We start from the raw sequence: 20,334 nt of genomic DNA on the forward strand, positions 1-20,334 counted from the left end.
TGATGATGATGCTACTCCGCGAATGCTTTTATGACAGGCTGATGGCACTACAGAGAGGGGGCAGCCGAAATTCAGGTGGGCCCATGATATTAAGAATTTTGGGGGCATACGGTGAGCGCAGCTGGCAATGACAGAGTTAATTGGATAGACATGGGAGAGGCCTTTGCCCTGCAGTGGGCGTAGAGAGGCTAATGATGTTGATGTTCATGATGGTGACGGGACGACTACGATATATTCTCAAGTGCCTCTATGGCTAACCGGCCTATAACATTGAATGCAGGCTAACGTTGCTCTCAGTCCATTTGAAATTACTTTAGTAAATACCTTGTGAACAAGAACGACTAACCTGATTGGCTGTAAGATTTCAGGCCTTTAGCATTAAGACTTAATCAATTATTTATTATTATGAACCCGTCTGTTTGCTTCTGTCCTAAGGTTAAATTCAGGTAATTAGGAAAGGCATATTCTTGATTACAGGCTTGCCTAGAAGAATATCTTCTCCATCCTTGAGGAGATCAACTGTTATCTAAACGTTTCTAGAGGTTTTTCGCTTGTAAATTCATCCTTTGGCTTTCCCCACTTCCACTTTCTTTTAGAACAAACTTATTTTCCCGCTGCAAAATTTTCGTTAAATTTACTTCACTATTTTGCTGCTGTAAAATTTCTAATATAAATCCTCTGCTTCTTCGACTAATCTTCCAAGTTACCAATGAAAATCACGCAAACCACGTTTCTGTCCAGGCTTAGCTTTCTTTTTGCTGTTTCCAAGCTTGAGTCGCCACTCAAATGTTTCCATCCTATGCGTTCAAACAAGCATGAAAGTTCTCCGTATTGTATATAATTTCGTAACATGTACAGAACTCATAAAAATGTCACTAATAGAAAATTACGTGCTGCTGAAACTCTCATGGCTACACGTTATGGCAATGAGAGACGCTGTAGTTGAGGAAGGTTCGGTAACGCACACAGGCATTGCACAGCAAATGGGCGCTTTTGCTTTCACCTTCATTGAAAAGCGGCCGCCGCGGCAGAGACTCGTTCCCGCGTCCTTCGGCACAGCACCCGAACACCATAGCCACTAAGCCGCTATTGCGGGTCGAAATTCTATTATTGCTCCATCCTTGTGCTATATTTCCTTAATTCTCGCTCGCCTACCTGCTTCTTTTAGACCTTTGCGCGGAAACTGGTCTTGAGAATAGTATGCGGAGTTTTTTTGTCTTATTTACAGCCGGTTTCACGTCTTCATGATAAATGTTAGCAGTATGGTCATCATACCAAGATATCGCTGCGAATTTCTGCCTTAAATTTACCTTCCACCCCTTTTTAGGCTCAAACGCATGTACTGTCGCCCTTTGATTACTTTCATTACTGCCAGCTACATCCTTATTACCTAAACACCACATACGGAAGTTTCTGCATTTATTGTGCAGTCATGTATGAGAGTGCGTTCTCACTCTTAAAGGGAACTCCGGAAAATTTGTGAGCATTTCGTATTTTCTATCGCACTTTATTTCTCGGACCTCCCTAGCTTCTGTAGCGTAGAATAGGTTTTAATTATAATAATAAACCTAATTTACGCGAAAAAAAATAACAATCTAAAACTACGCTTTGTCCGAAGTATCACGTCAAAGTTGTTAAAAGTAAGACGTAAGGAATCCAGACAGAAACCTTCGGTCTGAACGTTCATTGGTCGAACTGGCGGCTGCACCTGAGGACATGAATTGTTAATGGTCGAGATGACCAGGAACAAGCTCCAAATTTCGTCTTTATACGGCAGAACCCCATAATGCCTTGAATTAAATTAAGAGCACACGCTTTTTCTGAAAGATGAAAAATTCTAGTGACAGAGAGACTTGTTTGAATTCTTGCCACCACCCGAGAGATATGTTCGGCACTTACTCCATTGGTGCCTCTTCAGCGGTATGCATCTGCGGCTATGGGACTGATTCTTTTCTTTAATGCAGTAATATTTCAAACAACAAAAGCTTAGCTCCACCATTACGCTCTTCGCAGGTGAACAACGCGGGTATTTACCTGGAAGGCTCCATCGACAGCTCTTCACTGGACAGCTATCAAAAGCTGATGGACACGAACTTGCGGGGACCTATTCATTTGCTGCACTGCGCCATAGGGTACTTACGACAGTCGAAGGGTATGTGACGATAATTGACCGTCCAGGTTCGTCCATAGCAGCTGACAGTGCACAGCTTGACGCAACTTTCAACTCATGAGCAAATATTCAGGATATAAGTGGTATGACATGCTATGGTATGGTAGGGAATGGTATGGTATGGTATGGTGTGGTACGGCATGGTATTGTGCGGTAAGGTACCGTATCAGGTATGTGTCATGCTATGGTATGGTATCAATTTCGTACGGTAGTTATAGTATGCGCTAGTTAACATCCCAAAGCTGCAATGGAACTATAGGAGGCACTATAGTGGAGGGTTTCAGATTATTTCAGGCCACGTGGCGATTCTTCAACGTGCATGGATACTGCGCAAACCATATTCCTTTCTAACTTTTTGCTTCAGTCTAAATGTGGTCGCCGCAGCCGAGGTTGAATACTGCCTCCTGGATGACTCTGCAGCAGAGTACTATAGCTATTAATTAACATCACGATGCCAGTGTCCTTAGGCACGATTACATATTGGCCACACCTGAGATTACAGCAGTATTTCTGACAACATTATTTTCAAAGTAAGTCTGACCGAACCGAACTCTGGTCCAATCTGTTTGGTCATGTTCACTGTGCGGCTTACTGTAGTGCGGATTCGTAGTTCTGCGCCCACATGCAACAAGACCATGAGAATTTTGCGTTCACAGGCGAGGTCTCGTGGTGGGCATACCCTTCGGCCACATTTGTCATGGTAGATTACTAACTTGAAACCAAAACACATGTAGCTCTTTTTGAAGTTCGAGAAAGTCCGCCACTTTTTGCTGCAGTTATTTATGATCATGCTGGCCGCATAAAAAGCAGCTTAACAACCTTCGCAAAGCAGTAAGACGGGGATTAATTGGTTTGATCATAGAAAGTTGTGGCCAAGTACTACACCAGGGTGGCCAAATCCGGGTCTGGTGAGAGAGTGCGTTGTCGGTTCTGGTCAACAAGATTAGGCCGCACTCCAGGCCTGGTTATGCAATTCAATCATCGCGAGGATTTTTTTTTTTGTTGAAAAAGGGGGTGGAGCGCGTATGGCAGGTTCTCGCTGATCATGAACGGCAGTTTACCAATTTCCCTCAAGAGGAAAGTGTACAACACCATAACAAGAGGAAAGTGTACAACACCATAACCCTACCGGTACTCACCTACGGGGCAGAAACGTGGAGGCTAACGAAAAGAGTTCATCTTAAGCTAAGGTCAACGCAGCGAGCCATGAGAAGAGAAATGAAAGGTGTAACGTTAAGACACTCGGAGCGGGCAGAGTGGGTGAGGAAACAAACGCGGGTTAATGACATCCTAGTCGAAATAAAGAGAAAGAAATGGGCTTTGGCAGGGCATGTAATGCGAAGGCAAGATAACCGCTGGTCCTTAAGGGTAACGGAGTGGATTCCAAGAGAAAGTAACCTTAGCAGGGGGCGGCAGAAGGTTATGTGGGCGGATGAGATTAAGAAGTTTGCAGGCAAAGGGTGGATGCAGCTGGCAAAGGACAGGGTTAATTGGAGAGACATGGGAGAGGCCTTTGCCCTGCAGTGATTGTAGTAAGGCTGATGATGAAGACGGGGATGCATATACTAGACAATTAGGTGCTAAACCATGATGGCATGCAGAGAGGATAGCAGTATTAGAACGCATGTCATTAATGTATAGGCTAGATACGTACCTACAAGGCAAAACTAACGTGGAATTCTATCTCGGTCGCGTCCTGGATGGCAGCTTGAGTGGCAAAAAGAAGGTTGCGCCATAAGCTAAATCTCAGTAGAAAACATTGGCTGTAACGTCAATAAGAGAAGGTGCATTATTGTTTTCCAAGAGTTGCGATGCAGATACAGAATGAAATAGGCTAGCGCGTTGTGCGACCTCATTAATGAAATATTGGGTACATAAAGGTGCTGAGAAAAAACGAATAAACAGGGCCGTAATGACAGTTTGGTAAATCCTATTGTTTTATTTCATTCAGATATGACGTGAAAAAATAAAACAAGTCATGAGCGACGTGTGTGCGAAAACTGCACAGAGAAAATCCTGTCACGAGAGCATGTCGCATATTCCACAATCGTATTTTACTTTTTGATGACATATCATTCAATAAGTTCAGAAACTATGAATGCGGGCTGCTAAAATATTAACACCAGAAAGCAAATAATTCGAAAATGCTCTCCTCGTCATAGCCTATTCTCTGACATGTGAGTAATGATGGCATCAACATATGCAATTTATTTGACCTTAAACCCGGGAAACAGCTGAGATTCGACTGAGAAGTAATTGAAGCGTAATCAGAGCTGAATAGTAGCTGCATCTTAGAAGCCTAATACCCGTTAACAGATGGTGGCGACTTATCCAATAAACAAGTTTCAAGCAGCTTAATTAGCTGTCTGAAGTCCGAGAAATTGCAAGCGTTAGAATAGCGGGAATGTGCACACTATTGCGATTTCAATACGCATTTGAAGTAGTAAACGTTTGTTCATCTTCACAATTTTCATTTACTAATACAATCTCAGCGTATGCCCATGAAAGCATTCCCTACATTTGCATTCTTTCTCTTTGCAGGCTGCGTGGTAAATGTTTCAAGCGTTGTCTCCCTGCGTCCAGTAAGTTTTCGAATAATGTGTTAAAAATTGATTACGGGTGTATGGTCCACGTCCAGCAGCCATAAGCATCAATATGGAATCATTCAAAAAGATTTTTTCGGCTAGTATTTTATGCATCTTTGTACTCAAAAAGTGGTTCCTCCTCGTACCAAAAAGAAAGCATGTGGAAAAGTAATGCTTACAGCCAAGCTTGTGCCAAGACTAGACCCAAAATTAACGGTTCTCAAATTAAGCTTGTCAGTAATCTTAATGCAAAGCCATTTTTTAATGCAGAAAATGGAAGCGGCCACGTAGACAAATCTTGAGTGGTGCCAGATCGGGAAAATATTGCCATTCTCTTTTCCACGACGCCGCCATTGTATTTATAAAATCATTCAGTGCTGTTTCCGGTTTCGCCAAACAATACTTCAGAGAGAATGACGCCGCCGGGGCTGAAATGCGTTCGATGCCAGTTACAAAAAACCTTGATTGAAAGCAAAGTTCGGAAGTGCCAAAAAAAATCTTACGGGGCACTTGCTGCATTACGCGCTTCCAATGTGATATCCTTAAATGCTTTTGTGCACAATGTAGTGATGATGTAGCTGCGAAGTTCTTGGGTGGAGTTTGCCTATTAGTAGGAATTCTGCCGCTTCTTTTTCTACCGCTCAGTCATTCTTAGTCAGTACTAGTCATTATCTATTCTGCAATGCAATTTCTCTATTCACTTTTTTGTGGACAGGCGGTTACTCTAGTGGCAACTGCCTTTACGCGTCTCCCTCTTCTCTCCTCTTCTATAAGTGGATAGGAGAATTGCCCTGTCCACTTTGTCGCTTTCCAAATAACGCAGATGGCTTCTCCGTGCACATTACTCTACATACGCCAACATCGTCGGGTGCTCGCTACGGGGATTTAATGCTGGCGCGTTAAAATGATGTACGCCAAGTTCGGAGGAATACACAGACTTCACAAACCCACTGCGCATTCGCGCGGTTACCGTAAGCAACCAAGCCACCATCATAGCTGTAGCACTTCGCGACGCCGTCTATGTGCCAGCCCACTTTCATTCCCGCTTTTAATGGCGCTGGATTCGCTCGTAATAGCTTTGCTTCGCGACATTTACGACATTTTCGTGAATGAACCAGAGGCAACACTACAGGGTAACGGAGGGTCCCGGCCACTCCAGGTGCAGTTCAGAGATAGGGACTAGCTCCTGCGGTGAGCGGAAGTCGCGACCCCAGCGGCGACGCTACACTTGTCGCTTGAACCTTTGAGCTTGAAATATTTTAGGTGAAGAACAATACTCGTTTGCGCCTTATTTTCCAGGAAAACATTCTTACGGAGGTGAACACGCTTTCTCAGGTGATGAGACAGTGTTTGCTAGTGGCAACTTTATTTGTCTAGTAACTTTCTGGCTCAATTGTGGCCCAAAAATCTTTAATTGACACCCAGGGTATGTTTTTGCATTTTTACTTATCCACTTTTGTGCCCTCTTTTTATTTCGTTGACGCTTATATCCGAGAATTGGTCAAGCAAGCACTCTTAAAGCGATTCACAATTGACTTTTAGGAATGTAATCTTTTGCCGCAGTGGAAAGGTTATTGTCCGAGATGTCCGATTCCGCAACGGTTTCGTTACACAACTCCGCGGAAGTTCTTTGCTCATTTCTGCGATCAATGAATGCGGTTGTTTTTACGTGTCTCAATGCTTAAAACTCATCGTAAGCTAGCAAGCAGAACTGCTGCACGCAAGCCTAATTTAGGAACCACAAACTTTATTATGTTAGCAGCGCTAGACAGTAATTATATTTAGTGCAGCGTGGCGTCAGTTTGCATTTTTCAGCATGCATATCTGTTATGGCACCGTAATCAGGGTCCCAATGATGACAGTTTGTTATCCGCTGTCTACGCTCACTTGAGAAAGAGAAAGCACTCTCGCAGCATATAGCAATTACTAACAGCACTAGTTATAGCCATGCAAAGGGCGTCTGTTTCATACTGAAAGATGCACTGAAAACGGCGGATATCCGAATAAATTTTACCTAAGGCGTTTGAAATAAATGCGCCCCTTGAACCGCGAGTGGTTTAAGTATCTAAAAATAACGACCAGAATCATAATAGTAAACCATGCGGTGGTGGTCGAGTGGTTCGATGAATCAGGAAACCGCTTTCCCACTTTCCAGCAGGAGACAGGTGTTGATGTCCAACCATTCTATCCTGCATTTTATTTTCGCGAGTTTTTTAGAGCAGTGGACAGATAGACGGACGGTCGGAAGGATGAATAGATATGTGTGGGCTAGGAGAGACGAAGGTGTAGCTGTAAAATGCAGTTCGGCATTTAAGGAAAACAGAGCTACAGTGAAACCCATATCTCGTTGCGTATTCTTTGCCTTCATTAACAGGCTGCACGTTGCAAGCATTGCTACAAAGTTTCGACTTATTATAGCAGCAAGTCACTTCTGACGCTATTATGTCGCAGGCACGCGTCTAGAAGCAGAAAAAAATTAGGTGTTAGCGTTGAAACTCGAGTAAGATTAGTTCCTTCTTATTATTCACTTTCTTCTGGTTGTAATTAGTTTATTTTTTTTGGGACTTAGTTTTTTTGTTCTCATACGCTGTTCTAGCACTTGCTAAGTTTACTTGCGCAGTGAGGAAAAGCTCTCGTCAAGAAACGTGACGTATGCACTCATCTACAGGTCGACCTGCTTTTTCAATATCGCATTCTCCAAACTCGGCGATGATTGGATCCGTGATAAACGATAGGGGGGGAGGCACAAACCTGGCATAAACCCAGAAAAGTGAGGACTAGGGCAATGACAGTGACGCAGCTAGATGAGCGCACGCAGCCTTCCGGCCTTCACAAAGTACGGCAGCTTCTACTAGCTTGATTGTGCCATTATTTGAAGCATCCCTTCCTAACCCTCATTTTAAGAAAACTGCGGTAGGTTGCCAAATGAGGTCAGTACACCGCTAAGCACGGAGCCTCGATCAGCTGACCTCGTCTTCAGGCACTTTAGGGTAGATAATATGTCTGCCCACCGCTCTGGCGCTACCTAATGCAAACTTCGAAGCAGCCCCGTTGTAAAAGAAAGTGTTGTTCCCTCGCTCAGCCGCGCGATGCCACGCGGCGAGCCATACGTCCCGACCGCGCGGACTTCACGGCAATGTTTTAGCGAGGCGTTATCTTGTGCACGGAGGCGCCAGAAAATTGCCCGCGAGCAAGTTATTTCGATATGGCCGAGAAGTGTCTCCGTTACAGAACCGCCATGTGTACTCGAGTGCCCACGTGGAGGATTACTGCCTAGAAAGCATGCAGTGGGTGACGCTGCGTATGTTGCAGTTGTCTGCTGTACTGTATCGGACAGAAGTGGCCACTGCGAGTGAGCACCCGCAAAGATGGTATCACTGGTCGGGCTGTACTCTTGTATCGCCAAGTCCATTTCCTCCGGAAGGAGTGATCGTCAGGGTATGCCCCCCCCTTCCCCCTTTTTTTCCCGAATGGTGGCCCAGTCCTTCGGCTTGCTACGCGAGGCAACGCTCCAGCAAAAAAGAAGTGCAAACTGCCGGCGCCTTGACCAGGGGGCGGCGTACGCCGTGAAGCGCGCCATCTTGTCGAATTATACCTGAGGGCTGCTTCTCGCACCGAGTACCAAGGGAGGCAGCACAGACGCTTCCAGACGAGCACCCCTTGGCATGCAAAATGGACGCGAAACTCTCGGAGCGCTACATGACTCTGGGATGCATTTGAGCCAACGGCTGCGCCACTGCGCTTCCTTGGCGCTTCTGTCCACGATTGTACTCTGACAGAACAAAGTGAAGGCATTTTATGCTTCGCGTCTCTTCTTACGCGCTCCTCGGAACTAAGTGCCTACGAAATCGGCGCCTCCGGTGGCGAATTTCGCACGGCGCGGCCGCAGCTCCAATATCTGGTACGTCGTGCCGGGTACCCTAATTACATGCTCTGTCAGTCGGCTTTGCGGCGTTCATGCAAACGTTGTTTGTTAATCGCGTTCCCGACATCGGGGGTCCATCTTCAGGCTGTAGGAGTGATGTTTTATTTAGGGAAGCTTCCCTTCTTGGGGGATTTCAGAAACAAAATATGGAAAGGAATTTTCAGATGTTTCTATATATTTTTATTTTTTGAAACAGCGGTATTTTCTGCACACTACGGAAACAATAAAAAGGCAAACAGAAATTTCTAGGTCTAATTAAGAGAAATTTCGGTTATTACATAGAATATGGCGGTTGCCTGAGAGTCTGCAAGTCAATACGGTAATTTGTCAAATGACCCAGCTCTTCTAAGGGTTCAATAGTGACATCACGAATAAATTAATTTAAACCCCGCAGGCTACAGATGCAGTCAAGTTTTTCAGTACACTTGCTCGATACGATGCAACAGCCTCGAAAGAGGCTAGCAGTATGTTCCAAATAAATAAATAAAAAATACCTGAATGTGTGCTACGGATCCGAAACCACCAAGCACATTGTTCCTCCACCCGCACATAACCTTAAAGCTAATTAAATTTTGCTTTTTTGTCTTAAATAACAACTAGGAACATTGCAACAGTATAAACATCGATGTATAATTTTTTTCGCCCTTTTGTCCCACAGGCCCTCGGAGGAATGTTTTACAACATAACGAAAGCCGCCTTGGATCAGCTAACCAAGACCGCTGCGCTGGGTATGAAAATCTCACTTTTTTATCTATTGTAGATCGCACGCTTCATTTAATTATGTTGGTGAGATGAAAGTTATACTCTGATCGTCACAAGGATTTGATTCCACGACAGTTAAACGCTACCACGACCATGTGTATTCGCCGGAGAACTTCGGCATGTAAACCAATAGCTTGACTACGCATCACGCACGAAAAACAGTTTCCTTTCTGGATAGCTCCCTTTTCAGTTGTGCACAGGGCGCTATCTCTGCAACGCTCCTTGACACATCAGCCGGAAAAAGCGCTCTGGTGCCGTCCACGTGGCAGTTATGGTTGTATGAAGTTTTTGACGCGCAGCTATGTGGTGTGACGAAACTAACTACGACAGTTCTGTAACGGCTCCTTGAGCGCACGTGCGACGTTGCAGTGTTGTAGAAATAAATGCACACATTGCGGACATCTCAATTTTGTTTAATGCTTATCTTTAGCTTTAAGATCAATAAGGGCTATCCAGTGCGGAAGCTAGAGCCGTTTTTCCTCTTCAAGAACCACGTTTGTTGGTTAACAACCGATTTTGTTACCTTAGATTTTTGTTGACAATGTATTTTGATTTGGAGCTTTTCGTGATCGGATATGCAGAATAGATTCGTAAAGTTAGCTAGCATTACTACTTTCGACCTGGGTAAAGTAAATGACGCTTGCATTTTCTTGACTCAAAAGCCACTCTCAGCGCTGCTTTCCAATTTTCATTATGTCTCCCGTCTTAATCCAAATAGCGGTGCATGTTGAAAGGATGAGTCGAGAGTTCTCGGCGAATCGCTAACTTCATCAGGCGCCGTGTTCGTAATTACCTAGTCGCGTCGCTAGAGTACCTGGATTTTACATAATTTTCTCTCCCTTGCGAGCATTTCTTTGCGTAAAAAAGATATATTCCTAAAATTGGGAGAGAATATCTTTAAGCGAGCTGCAATTGACATTTCCCTTTAGTTTATGTTTAACACAATGGCTGCCTTTAAGACCGCTTCCCCCACTCAGTCCAGGCAGTGTGAAGCAAGGGTTAACATCGACATTTTGGGCGCCGTTGTGCTCTTGCAAATGGCCCGCATTAAGGCTCCATGCAGGAACCAGAATTATTTTTAATTCAACAAGAAAATCCCTACTTCTTGCCCTCTTTCCGTGCAGTAAATTAAGCAAACTTAGGATTTTTTTTTATAAATTGCTTGAGAACTCAGACAGATTTCTTTTCCGCAATTTTTTTTGTAAACTCCCTGAATAAATAAAAGTTCCCCGGATAGAATATCGCTGATGGTACGTTGTTTGACTCAAGAAAGGCGCACGAAGCCAACTTTCCTGCATAGTCTCGAAACTTTCATGGGAATCTCCCGAGCCGACCAGCCACCGGTGAAGCTGTCGCAGCGTTCGTGTCACACAAACTTGTTTAGAAGCCACAAGGTGGAGCATGACGCAAAGCTGACGCTAGCATCACGTACAGTTGCTCCCTGGCAAGATTGTTCCTCAATCACACAAAAGTGGGTTTTCTTTAATCGGAGCGCTGCCAACTTAGCCTACATTAGCGTTAGCCAAGGCATGCTTCTCTCCTATGGATACACCGGAGCTTACTCAGAGCTTTGTAGCACTGAAGATCGATCTACAAGACGCACATGTCAATAAGATGCCGTAGTACTAATACGCGCTGCAGGTAAGAAGAGGTCGTGGCTGGGTAGTGCACGGCTTTCAGACAGCCGTGCATGCTAACAGGCACCATTCTAAGGCTGTAAGACATTCGCGAATCAGCCAACTTGGCAGCCGGCAGCACGGACATCTCTCACTCCTGGGCCAAGAAACAGCCAGAAAGAATGTATATCGTGGGAGATAACTTGTTTTTTTCCTGACCACTTTCCTGCTCTATTCCAGAAAACGCTCGCTATGGAGTGCGAGTGAACTCTGTAAAGTGAGTACTGAGGTTTATATATTCACCGCATCATTAGGCTTGCACCAAGTATGGCACTTGCTGACGTTCAACCCGGCATTTGCTTCCATATGCGCGGTCCAGACTTGCAGCAACTGTTCTATAACTACAACCTTTGTCCGTAAAGTTTCAAGACTGATTTATTTTCTTCTCTAGAAATGGTTACCCAAAACAATTGTTGGTGCGTATGTAAAGCGCCATCTCTTCGGGCTCACCTGAGCATTTTATGTTAATTTCTGCGGCAGCCGCTAGATGGCACTACATGCAGAAAAATACGTTGTTGCTAGTCGTCTGTGCATTTTACTGTGAGTGAATGTGGAGAGATGGACGTCCACCTCGAACAGCGTGTAAACATAAAATTCTGTGTGAAGCTTGGCAAGACAGCCACACAGACGCCTACGGCAACGAGACATTATCGCGGGCGCGAGTTTTCGAGTGGCCCAAGAGGTTCGTTTCGGGAAGAACGTCTGTGGAAGACAACACAAGGCAGGGGTGCCCTTCAACCTCACGGAAGGTAATCAACGTGGCTCGGATCAGGTAAATCGTACAGCAAGACCGCATCATTACAGTCCGCATGCTGTCAGATGCTCTCGACATTAGTAAGGCAACATGCCATCAAATTCTTCGTGAGAACTTGGGTAACCGAAAACTGAATGCTAGACTTTTGCCGCACTCCCTCAAACTGGACCAGAAGGACACGGGAGCATTAGTGAGCGCTGATTTGCTCTCCGTGGCAGAGAAGGATGCTGCATTCGTCACCAACATCATTGCTGAAGACTAAACATGGTGTTTTCAATACGATCTTCAAAAAAAGAGGCAGAGCACCGAGTGGCGGTCCACAAGCTCTCCGGCGTCGAGAAAGGTGCGGGGACAGAAGACCAAAACAAAGAAGATGCTGATAATTGTTTTCGATGCCAGAGGTGTCATACAGCACTAGTTCTTCCCACAAGGGCAGACGATGAATCAGGAGTTTTATATCCGCCTGCTCCAACACATGCGTGATGCACTGCGACGCTGTCGCCCTGACTTATGGGCACCTGGACAATGGAGCCTTCTCCACGATAACGCAAGGCCGCACACTGCTCTCAGCGTGGCAAAATTTCTCGTCAAGTACAGCATTACTGTGCTTCCCCATCCGCCATACTCGCCTGACCTCTCCATGCGATTTTTTCCTGTTTCCTCGTGTGAAGAGACCCCTAAAAGGTTGCTGGATGGGAAGCGTGGAGGCCATTAAAGACGCCAAGACAAAGGAGCTGACGGTCCTGCCAAGAGAAGCGTTTTCCAACGGTTTCCAAGACCTCAAGAAGCGTTGGAAGCTGTGTATAGACAGCAAGGAAGACTGCTTAGAATGGGTGCTGCACAAATGATTTCAATGTTAAACTCATTTTTTTAATGAACTCAGTCTCGGAACTTTACGGACAAAGGTTGTATCCGGTATTGATGAAGACAAATTCATTCTTTCTGTGCCTCCTAATAGCTAGGAACACTGTAGGCGGAGGTGGTACGTGTTCTGTGAAGTTCATTTCTAGTCCTCGCACCATGTGTGTTCTGTCGTCCACTGATGTTCTAGGCTACCGATCTGCTCCCTCGGACAATTCCCCCATAGATAATAGCCTTCTCGGTTTCTCAACGCGCGTCAAGATAGTCAGTATAGGGAAGGGCTCTTGTCGATTTTAAAACGAAAAATGAATACCAAAGTGCATTTTTCTGTCCACTGTGTTGAGACTAATCAATGCTTGTTATCCTCTCCGCATTCAGATTCGACACCTACCGATAATACAGAGGCGAAGTAATCAATCAGGTAGATAGTAGCTATTACATGGTCCTCGTCATCATGATCAGCCCGGCTACGCCCAATGCAGGACCAAGGTCTCTCCCATATCCCTCCAATTAACCCTGTACTGTGCCAGCTGCGGCTACCCTATGTCCGCAAACTTATTAATCTGAGGGGAAAATAAGTTACATAGTGATTATCGTTTAAGAAACATAAATATTTCACAAACAATATTTCTGAAAATGCCCTCCTTTTACAAAACGTATTAAATATGATCCTCGTCGGGTGGCTTGCGTTGTTTTCCGGCTATAAAAACCAACCTAAGCGATATTAAATCAACGCATCTGTCACAAAAATAAGGTGGATATGTTTGTTAGTGCGATAACGTCAGAGGTGCAAATAAAAAAAAAGCCGGCGCCGGAGTTGGCGCACGTGTCAAAATTTGTATTGGCAAAGACGGTCTTGACGCCATCCAACCGCTATTGCTAAGTGTCTCGTAAGAAAGGCAAGCACGTTCGCTGAAAAGAAATGTAGCGGAGTGCCACCTCAAGATGCCCAGGAGCGGTCGTCAAGTCCGATTTGAAATTGGACTTACTTGCGCAGCAGGGATCTCTAATGCTATCGCATTTTAACTTAAGGGCAGGTTAAGCGTCGTCAAAGTTTTTAGTTTCTCAGACCATTGATGCACTGGCTTGTAGAATAGCGACTGAATGAGGCCGACTTGAGACTGCTTGAGCTTATGCAGGCCTTGTTCTCAGAAAGCTTTTATAACACTGAGCATGGGTCTATTTGAACGGTGCGCAAACGCGAGCTGCAGTGTAGGATGCTGCTTCATTGCCGTTTTCCTTGTTTTCAGCCCGGGTGTAATTTCCACCAAAATGGGCAGGCGACCTGGCGAAAGCGAGGAGGAGCACTTTAAGGTAAGGTGGGCGGCGCGGCCACTGTCCTCAGAAGAATTTCCACCGTAGGATGCAACTTAAAAAAATAGTAGGTGTTTACTCTGGGCCACAGTCCGCAGCGTCCTGTATTACTTCGCTAGCCAATCACAACAGAAAACGGAATCAACTTTTTAAAGTTTGACTTCAATAAACAATCTAGGTGTGATAATTCTAAAGGTTATAATCTTTTTCCTGTGATTAGCTTCTGATTTAGACAAGAAGAAAAGTTTTAACAACGGACTACATTTTTTTCGTGGAGGAATTCTATGCGGCGGTCCTGATGGTGGGCGTAGCTTCACTGCAGACTTAAGTTGTATGCAACTATTGCGCTCCATCTTTCAATATAATTAAAGCGTACTCCCGACATTTCTGCTACGTTTCACCTGCAGAGGCAAATCTTTTTAGCGAGTGTAGCTTCCGCGTTCAAGTCTAGCATCAAAGCATTAAACAAAAAACATCAACTGTGCTGTACGAATTCGAAGCATTTAAATTCTGTCTTTGTCTTACGACTTCGCGATGGCCCTTGTTTGCATACACCGGCTGACAGCGGACCGGTACCTGCAATGCTGGTAATGGTGTGGGAGAAAACTCGATGCGCCCACAGCAGTTTCACACCCAAGTGCGAGGGCTACGCTTACCTGATTATCGAACACTGGAATGATCATCGCGCAGCGTAGACACATCGCAGAATTCTCATTACAGGTTCAAATTGAGGGGTGGTGAAGAAAGCTTGCCAAACAGCAAAAAGAATACAGGGAATGCTGGACACATTACTTCTACGGCGCTCGCAAATGTCCCTCAGTCGAGGAGTTTACTGACATGTTGACCGCATCATCATCATCAGCCTGACTGTGCCCGTTGCAGGGCAAAGGCCTCTCCCATATCTCTCCAATTAACCCTGTCCTGCGCCAGCTGCAGCTAAACTATCTCTAAAAGATTGGCTACGGTGTAAACTTTGCATGGCTACGTTCAGAGACGCCACGCACACTGCCGAACGGATTGTCTGTAAAGCGTCGATGAAATGCCCGATGGGGCAGTTGCCACCTGCCACAGTGGGCAGATTGTGATGACGTAAGTAGGTCACATGACCTACCACGTGACACCACGTGGCACCTGTCACGTGACTTCACTGACGCTGCCCTCTAGAACACCTGGCGTAGTGAAGTTTTAGCTTCAAAACTTCTAAATTCATCCGCCCACCTAACTTTCTGCCGCCCCTGATACGCTTGCCTTCTCTTCTAATCCAGTTCGTTACTCTTAAGAACCATCGGTTATCTTGCCATCTCTTTACATGCCGTGCCCAAGCCCATTTCTTCCCCTTGATTTCGACTTGCGTGTCATTAACCGCGTTTGTTCCCTCACCCACTTTACCATCTTCCTCTCTCTTAGCGTTCCACCTATCATTTTCCTTTCCGTAGCTCCCCATACACCGACATAAGTGAATGCGGTGGTAGTCCATTGTAAACAGTGCGAAAAAGACGAGGACAGCTAGAACAAACATGACAACATCGTGATAGTCAATTTCAAAACAAAAATTTATGTGAGTCTAAAATAAGATTGTTGTCGGCCTATGGAGAGGTATAATCCATGGTTTATGACGGCTTTTTTCGCAGGTGGGATAGATGGATAAATTATTCATAAGTATTCAGGTGATCTTCGAAGCCCCACTGAACAGGTCAATGATTCGATTATTAACTTTAGCTCCATGGCGAACAGTTGCACCAGTCCTGCGAGGCCGGCGATGATATAATTGAAAGTTCAACGCTTGGCCCGCGCGCGTCATGCGATTAAAAGCTGACACCATGTCTTCCTTCTCAACATTCTGTAAAGTTGGATAATGTTTCGCGCATTTTCAGCCGCAAGGCTTCGAATCCAGGACCTTCTTTCTCCGAACGTCTAATAGGGCGTACGCAAACAATTTTTGGACACTACAGAACCTTTTCACAGCTCTAGTAAATTGCTAACGAGCTCAGAGTCTGCCATGATATTCTCAACCCTTTTATTTCCAAGAAGGGTCGTGATATTCCTGAAGGACACCTATAGCCGTGCGCCTTGCAGATTATTCGCCTTTTAGTTAACAACAAATACTGAAAATTAAACGCAGTTAAACAAAATTAGGAACATTTGGCTGCCATCCCAATACCTTTTCAAGCTGGCTAATACAAAAAAAGGATTTTGGGTGTGTGCTGCACTCTGTTATGGTGTTTCGCTGTTCATTCGCTTCTGACGCAGCGCGAAAGCAAGGCCATGGCGCATGCGCACCTGATGGGTCGCCTGGGACGCTCGGAGGAAGTTGCGCGGGCCATCGCTTTCCTGGCCTCGGAAGATGCATCTTTCATCACAGGCCACATGCTGCCTGTGGACGGAGGCCACCTTGTCATGACACACCTGGACATCAGCCCTCCCGATCCTTAGAAGGGAAGGAGACGTATGCGATAAACCTCTCATGGCCACGCAGAAAGCGAGGACTAGCGGTCAGCATATTATATTTTGTCCTAACGCGTTCTCACCTGATGGTTAATCATCTTTAGAGCTGAGGGAGCGTGGTATCCTCTGAAGAAAAAATATTTTGCATTACAACAGCGTATTCACATCGCCTTCCTTCTTGCACGTCATGCGTAATGAGTTGAAGACGAATATTTTAAAAATGAAGGCTGAAAAACAGCTGGTTTGAAATGGCTCAAAAACTTCTGGTAACGTCAAGGAAGAACTATCGGCACAGTTTGTAGCACGAAATAATAAGATGAGTACGAACACATTCCTTTGCAAGCGAGACAAAAGCGACCGGACATAAAATAGCTAGAATGCGAGACGCCAAAAGCAAATGAGTTCGCACGTTGGAGAATGTAGCGGTGTTAGGGATGAGGCAGTGACCCTAGAATGTGCAGCTTTAGAAGGAGCTTAGGGTGGAAATAGAACGTTGCATATTCCTCTTAACCAAATTCAACTAACAGAGCACGGAGATGATAATTCATAACGTAGAAAAGTAAAATAGGGGATGGAGAGGGTGCCTCAACAAAACTTCGATTGAGGCTAGTTGGTGCATTATATCCTTATGGTGAACGATGAGCACAGACACTAGACAAATCACGAAGAGAAACCACAGTAGAGCCAATCCTTGTGTTGCTCTCGTCATCGTGTTTTGTCTGGTATTTGCGGTCATCACTCACCATAGGGATGATGGGAAGAATGCTGAAACTGTTTTCCAGTAAACAAAATACCTCACTGAGGAACCACAGAGTATGAAGCTCTAGATCGCACACGTTAGGCTTCACACATGTCACAAAGGGGAACCGATCATATACTTAAGGGAGCCCCAAAAAAAGCGAAAAAGACATATTTGTGAGAAAATAATATTCAGACCACTGGTCAAATGTCTTCATGCCTCAGCAATGTGCTCTAACACGTGTGAAAACTTGTACGGCACAGTGCTGGAGCAGGACGTTGTCGTCATATGATACTTCTTCGAGGACGGTTCGGGTAGGGTTCTACTTCAGAGCAGCTGCTGAGGTGGTCCACCCTCAGACCTGCTTATTATGACGGCAATCCTGCAGAGGTGCGGAATCGAATACTCATGCCTGTGTTCCGGCCACGTCCGGATGGCTGTGCGGTTGGCCTGAGACTCCCGGTGCTTCTTCATGGCTGTTCTTACTTTGCTAAATTGTAAATTGAGTGGTTTAACATCCCTAAGCGACAAATGGCCAGTAACAGAGGCCGTAGTGGAAGGCAGCACTAAATCAATTTAGACCACCTGGCTCTCTGAAGCTTCCGTTGACATCGCACAGAACAAGGGAGCTTTAGCAATTCTTCTCCGCAGCCGGGATTCCATTTGGCGTAGTTTGTTATTTGGGTTACATTGACTCGAGGCTGCTTTTACAGGAAACGAAGCTTTTATGAGCTTTGAAAAGCCAAACAGTGAAACACTAGTGTCTACATCACTGGCCGGTTTAGCTAGCAAAACCGATTCTGTAACGTAAGCGGGCAGTAAAAAAATGAAGCGGCCGTTTCGCTGTGCTGCAAAAACACTTCGGTGCATTTCACTGCGATCAGACTGGCCCTGGTAGAAGAGCAGGCAATAATAAGCAAAGCGGCCGTTTGACTATACTTAACTTTTTGCTGCCTTCCTTTGAGGGTAGGGGTGACCATGTGACGAGAACAATCAATTATAAATGAGACGGCGTTTGTCTATACCGCGGTCTATGCTCAAAACATTTTTGCTGCCTTTCTGCGGGATCCGTCCGATCCTGTGACGGGAACCGGCATTTTAACAAATGCGAACGCCGTTAGACGATGCTTAAAAACATTTAGCAGGATTTCAGTTATACCCGGCTAATCCTCCAACGGGAATAATAAATAAGACGGCCTGTTTGACTACATAATGTTTTATCATGCGCGTCGCCATCCTGGAAAAGTGGATCCATCTTGTGTCTACGCTTGAAACGACCCCCATGCTCTTATACTCAATCGCATACCAAAGAGAACGCAGGTTGTACAAAACGGCATTTCGGAGTTCCCGGATTAATTTTTTTGCCCAATTTAAATGTTCGCATAATATTGCCACGCTGCTGACTTTCTGCCGGCGCCACCTGGAGGTCGAACTGCGTTCCCGAGCGCGTGGCCGAACGTCTTCTTTGTCCAGAACGAGCGCGGCGGTGTTGGCAAACCTCGCCCGAGTGAACAGCTTGGTTCTCTGTATTTTCGCCGGTGACATTTTTGGTGGAGCCGTGCTGGGTATCATCCCATGTACGCTGACCGGGACGATAGCCCTGACGCTTCTCCCCGACGAGCAGACGCCACACCTGTCCACAAAGCGAGCCGTCGCCTGCGAGGCCTGCAACCCGAATTTGAGCCACTCACGATTCCTGCTCGGGCCATGACTTCCGCCACTGGCAGCCAGACAGGTCAGTCCTTCGGGAGTGCCCCGCCGTTCATCTTTCTTGCACCTCGGTCACCACCATCCTTCCACGGCGACCGGTTCGAGGATGTAGAAGATTGGTTGGCCGGTTTTGACCGTGTGGCCGCGTTCAACCAATGGGACGACGAGCGAAAGCTGCTGAACGTGTACTTCGCACTGCAAGACTCGGCGAAAACGTGGTTCGAGAACCACGAGGCGTCCTTCTCTAACTGGGCAGCTTTTCGCCGCGAGGTGCTCGCCACGTTCAGTTCGAGCGAGCGAAAGGAGAATGCCGAACTTGCCCTTCGCTCCAGGTCACAGCAGTCCAACGAGAGCGTGGCCATGTTTATTGAGGACATGACCCGCCTCTTCAATCGGGCTGACCCAGCCATGCCCGAAGCTACAAAGGTGAGGCACCTTATGCGTGGGGTAAAGGAGCAGCTGTTCGCTGGCCTCATGCGCGACCCTCCGAGAACTGTCGCCGCCTTTGCCAAGGAAGCGACGACCATAGAACGTTCCTTGCAGGAACGGAGTGCCCAATACGGCCGTCAGGCAAATGTAGCGGCCGCTCAGTACTGCACGTCCTTGCCAGGCCCCGGGGATGAGGCGCTGCGAGCGCTTGTGCGGAGCATTGTCCGCGAAGAACTGCGACACCTCCACTTGAGTGCTCCGTCAGAAAGCGTACCTTCGACAGGCGATGTTCTCCGTGACGAAATCCGGCGAGCGGTGCAGCCACCTCCAGCACCCCTTTCGGAGCCGCACGTAATGTCCTACAGCGATGCCCTGCGCCGACCTGCCCCGGCGCCGCAAGCGTTTCGCCCCGTTGCCGAACAACCACCACCCCATCGTTACGTGCGTCCCATCGAGCAGCAGCAGGACCCGTGCCCTCCATTCCGCAAAGCGTACGTGTGGCGAACGTCCAACGATCGTCCGCTCTGCTACCACTGCGGGGAGCCCGGCCATGTTCTGCGGAATTGCCCGTACCGGCGGATGGGTCTGAGAGGATTCCCACCGGACGCGCCTCGACCGCGCTATGGTGAAAGACCGCGGGACATAGAGGAGTACCTGAACTCTCAAGTGCCGCCCCCGACCTCACAGCGGCGACAGGCGCGATCGCCATCCCCGAGGCGCTTTGCTACGCCCAGTCGGCCCTCAACCTCCGGTCAGTTCGGAGGCACGTCCCCTCGGCGGGAAAACTGAAGACGGCGTCCTCCGGGGGTAGGGCCGCCGCCGCTGCACGAAGTCAACAGCCTCCACCCGACGATTGGACGCGACGGCCCGAGCGTCAACGACCCGATCCGACGACCCCACCGACGTGCTGCGAACGATTAGTTTCCGCTGAAATTTTAGTAACCGTCGACAGTTATGAACTGAC

The 20,334-nt window shown here is 46.6% G+C and overlaps 1 protein-coding gene across 2 annotated transcripts in view; it reads left to right on the forward strand.

The window, feature by feature from the left end:
* Positions 1-20,334, forward strand: part of LOC144121878 (3-oxoacyl-[acyl-carrier-protein] reductase FabG-like) — a 101,998-nt gene that overhangs the window by 75,320 nt on the left and 6,344 nt on the right. The window contains exons 4-9 of one of the 2 annotated variants that reach the window (XM_077655298.1): positions 2,014-2,152; positions 4,712-4,752; positions 9,339-9,408; positions 11,299-11,335; positions 13,984-14,047; positions 16,298-16,539. In XM_077655298.1, the coding sequence (XP_077511424.1) occupies positions 2,014-2,152; positions 4,712-4,752; positions 9,339-9,408; positions 11,299-11,335; positions 13,984-14,047; positions 16,298-16,480 (534 nt within the window). In that variant the 3' untranslated portion in view covers positions 16,481-16,539. The remainder of the gene's footprint in view (positions 1-2,013; positions 2,153-4,711; positions 4,753-9,338; positions 9,409-11,298; positions 11,336-13,983; positions 14,048-16,297; positions 16,540-20,334) is intronic. The other variant, XM_077655299.1, reaches the window with a different exon arrangement.

The sequence above is a fragment of the Amblyomma americanum genome, chromosome 2, assembly GCF_052857255.1.
Source record: "Amblyomma americanum isolate KBUSLIRL-KWMA chromosome 2, ASM5285725v1, whole genome shotgun sequence".
NCBI classification, from domain to species: domain Eukaryota; kingdom Metazoa; phylum Arthropoda; class Arachnida; order Ixodida; family Ixodidae; genus Amblyomma; species Amblyomma americanum.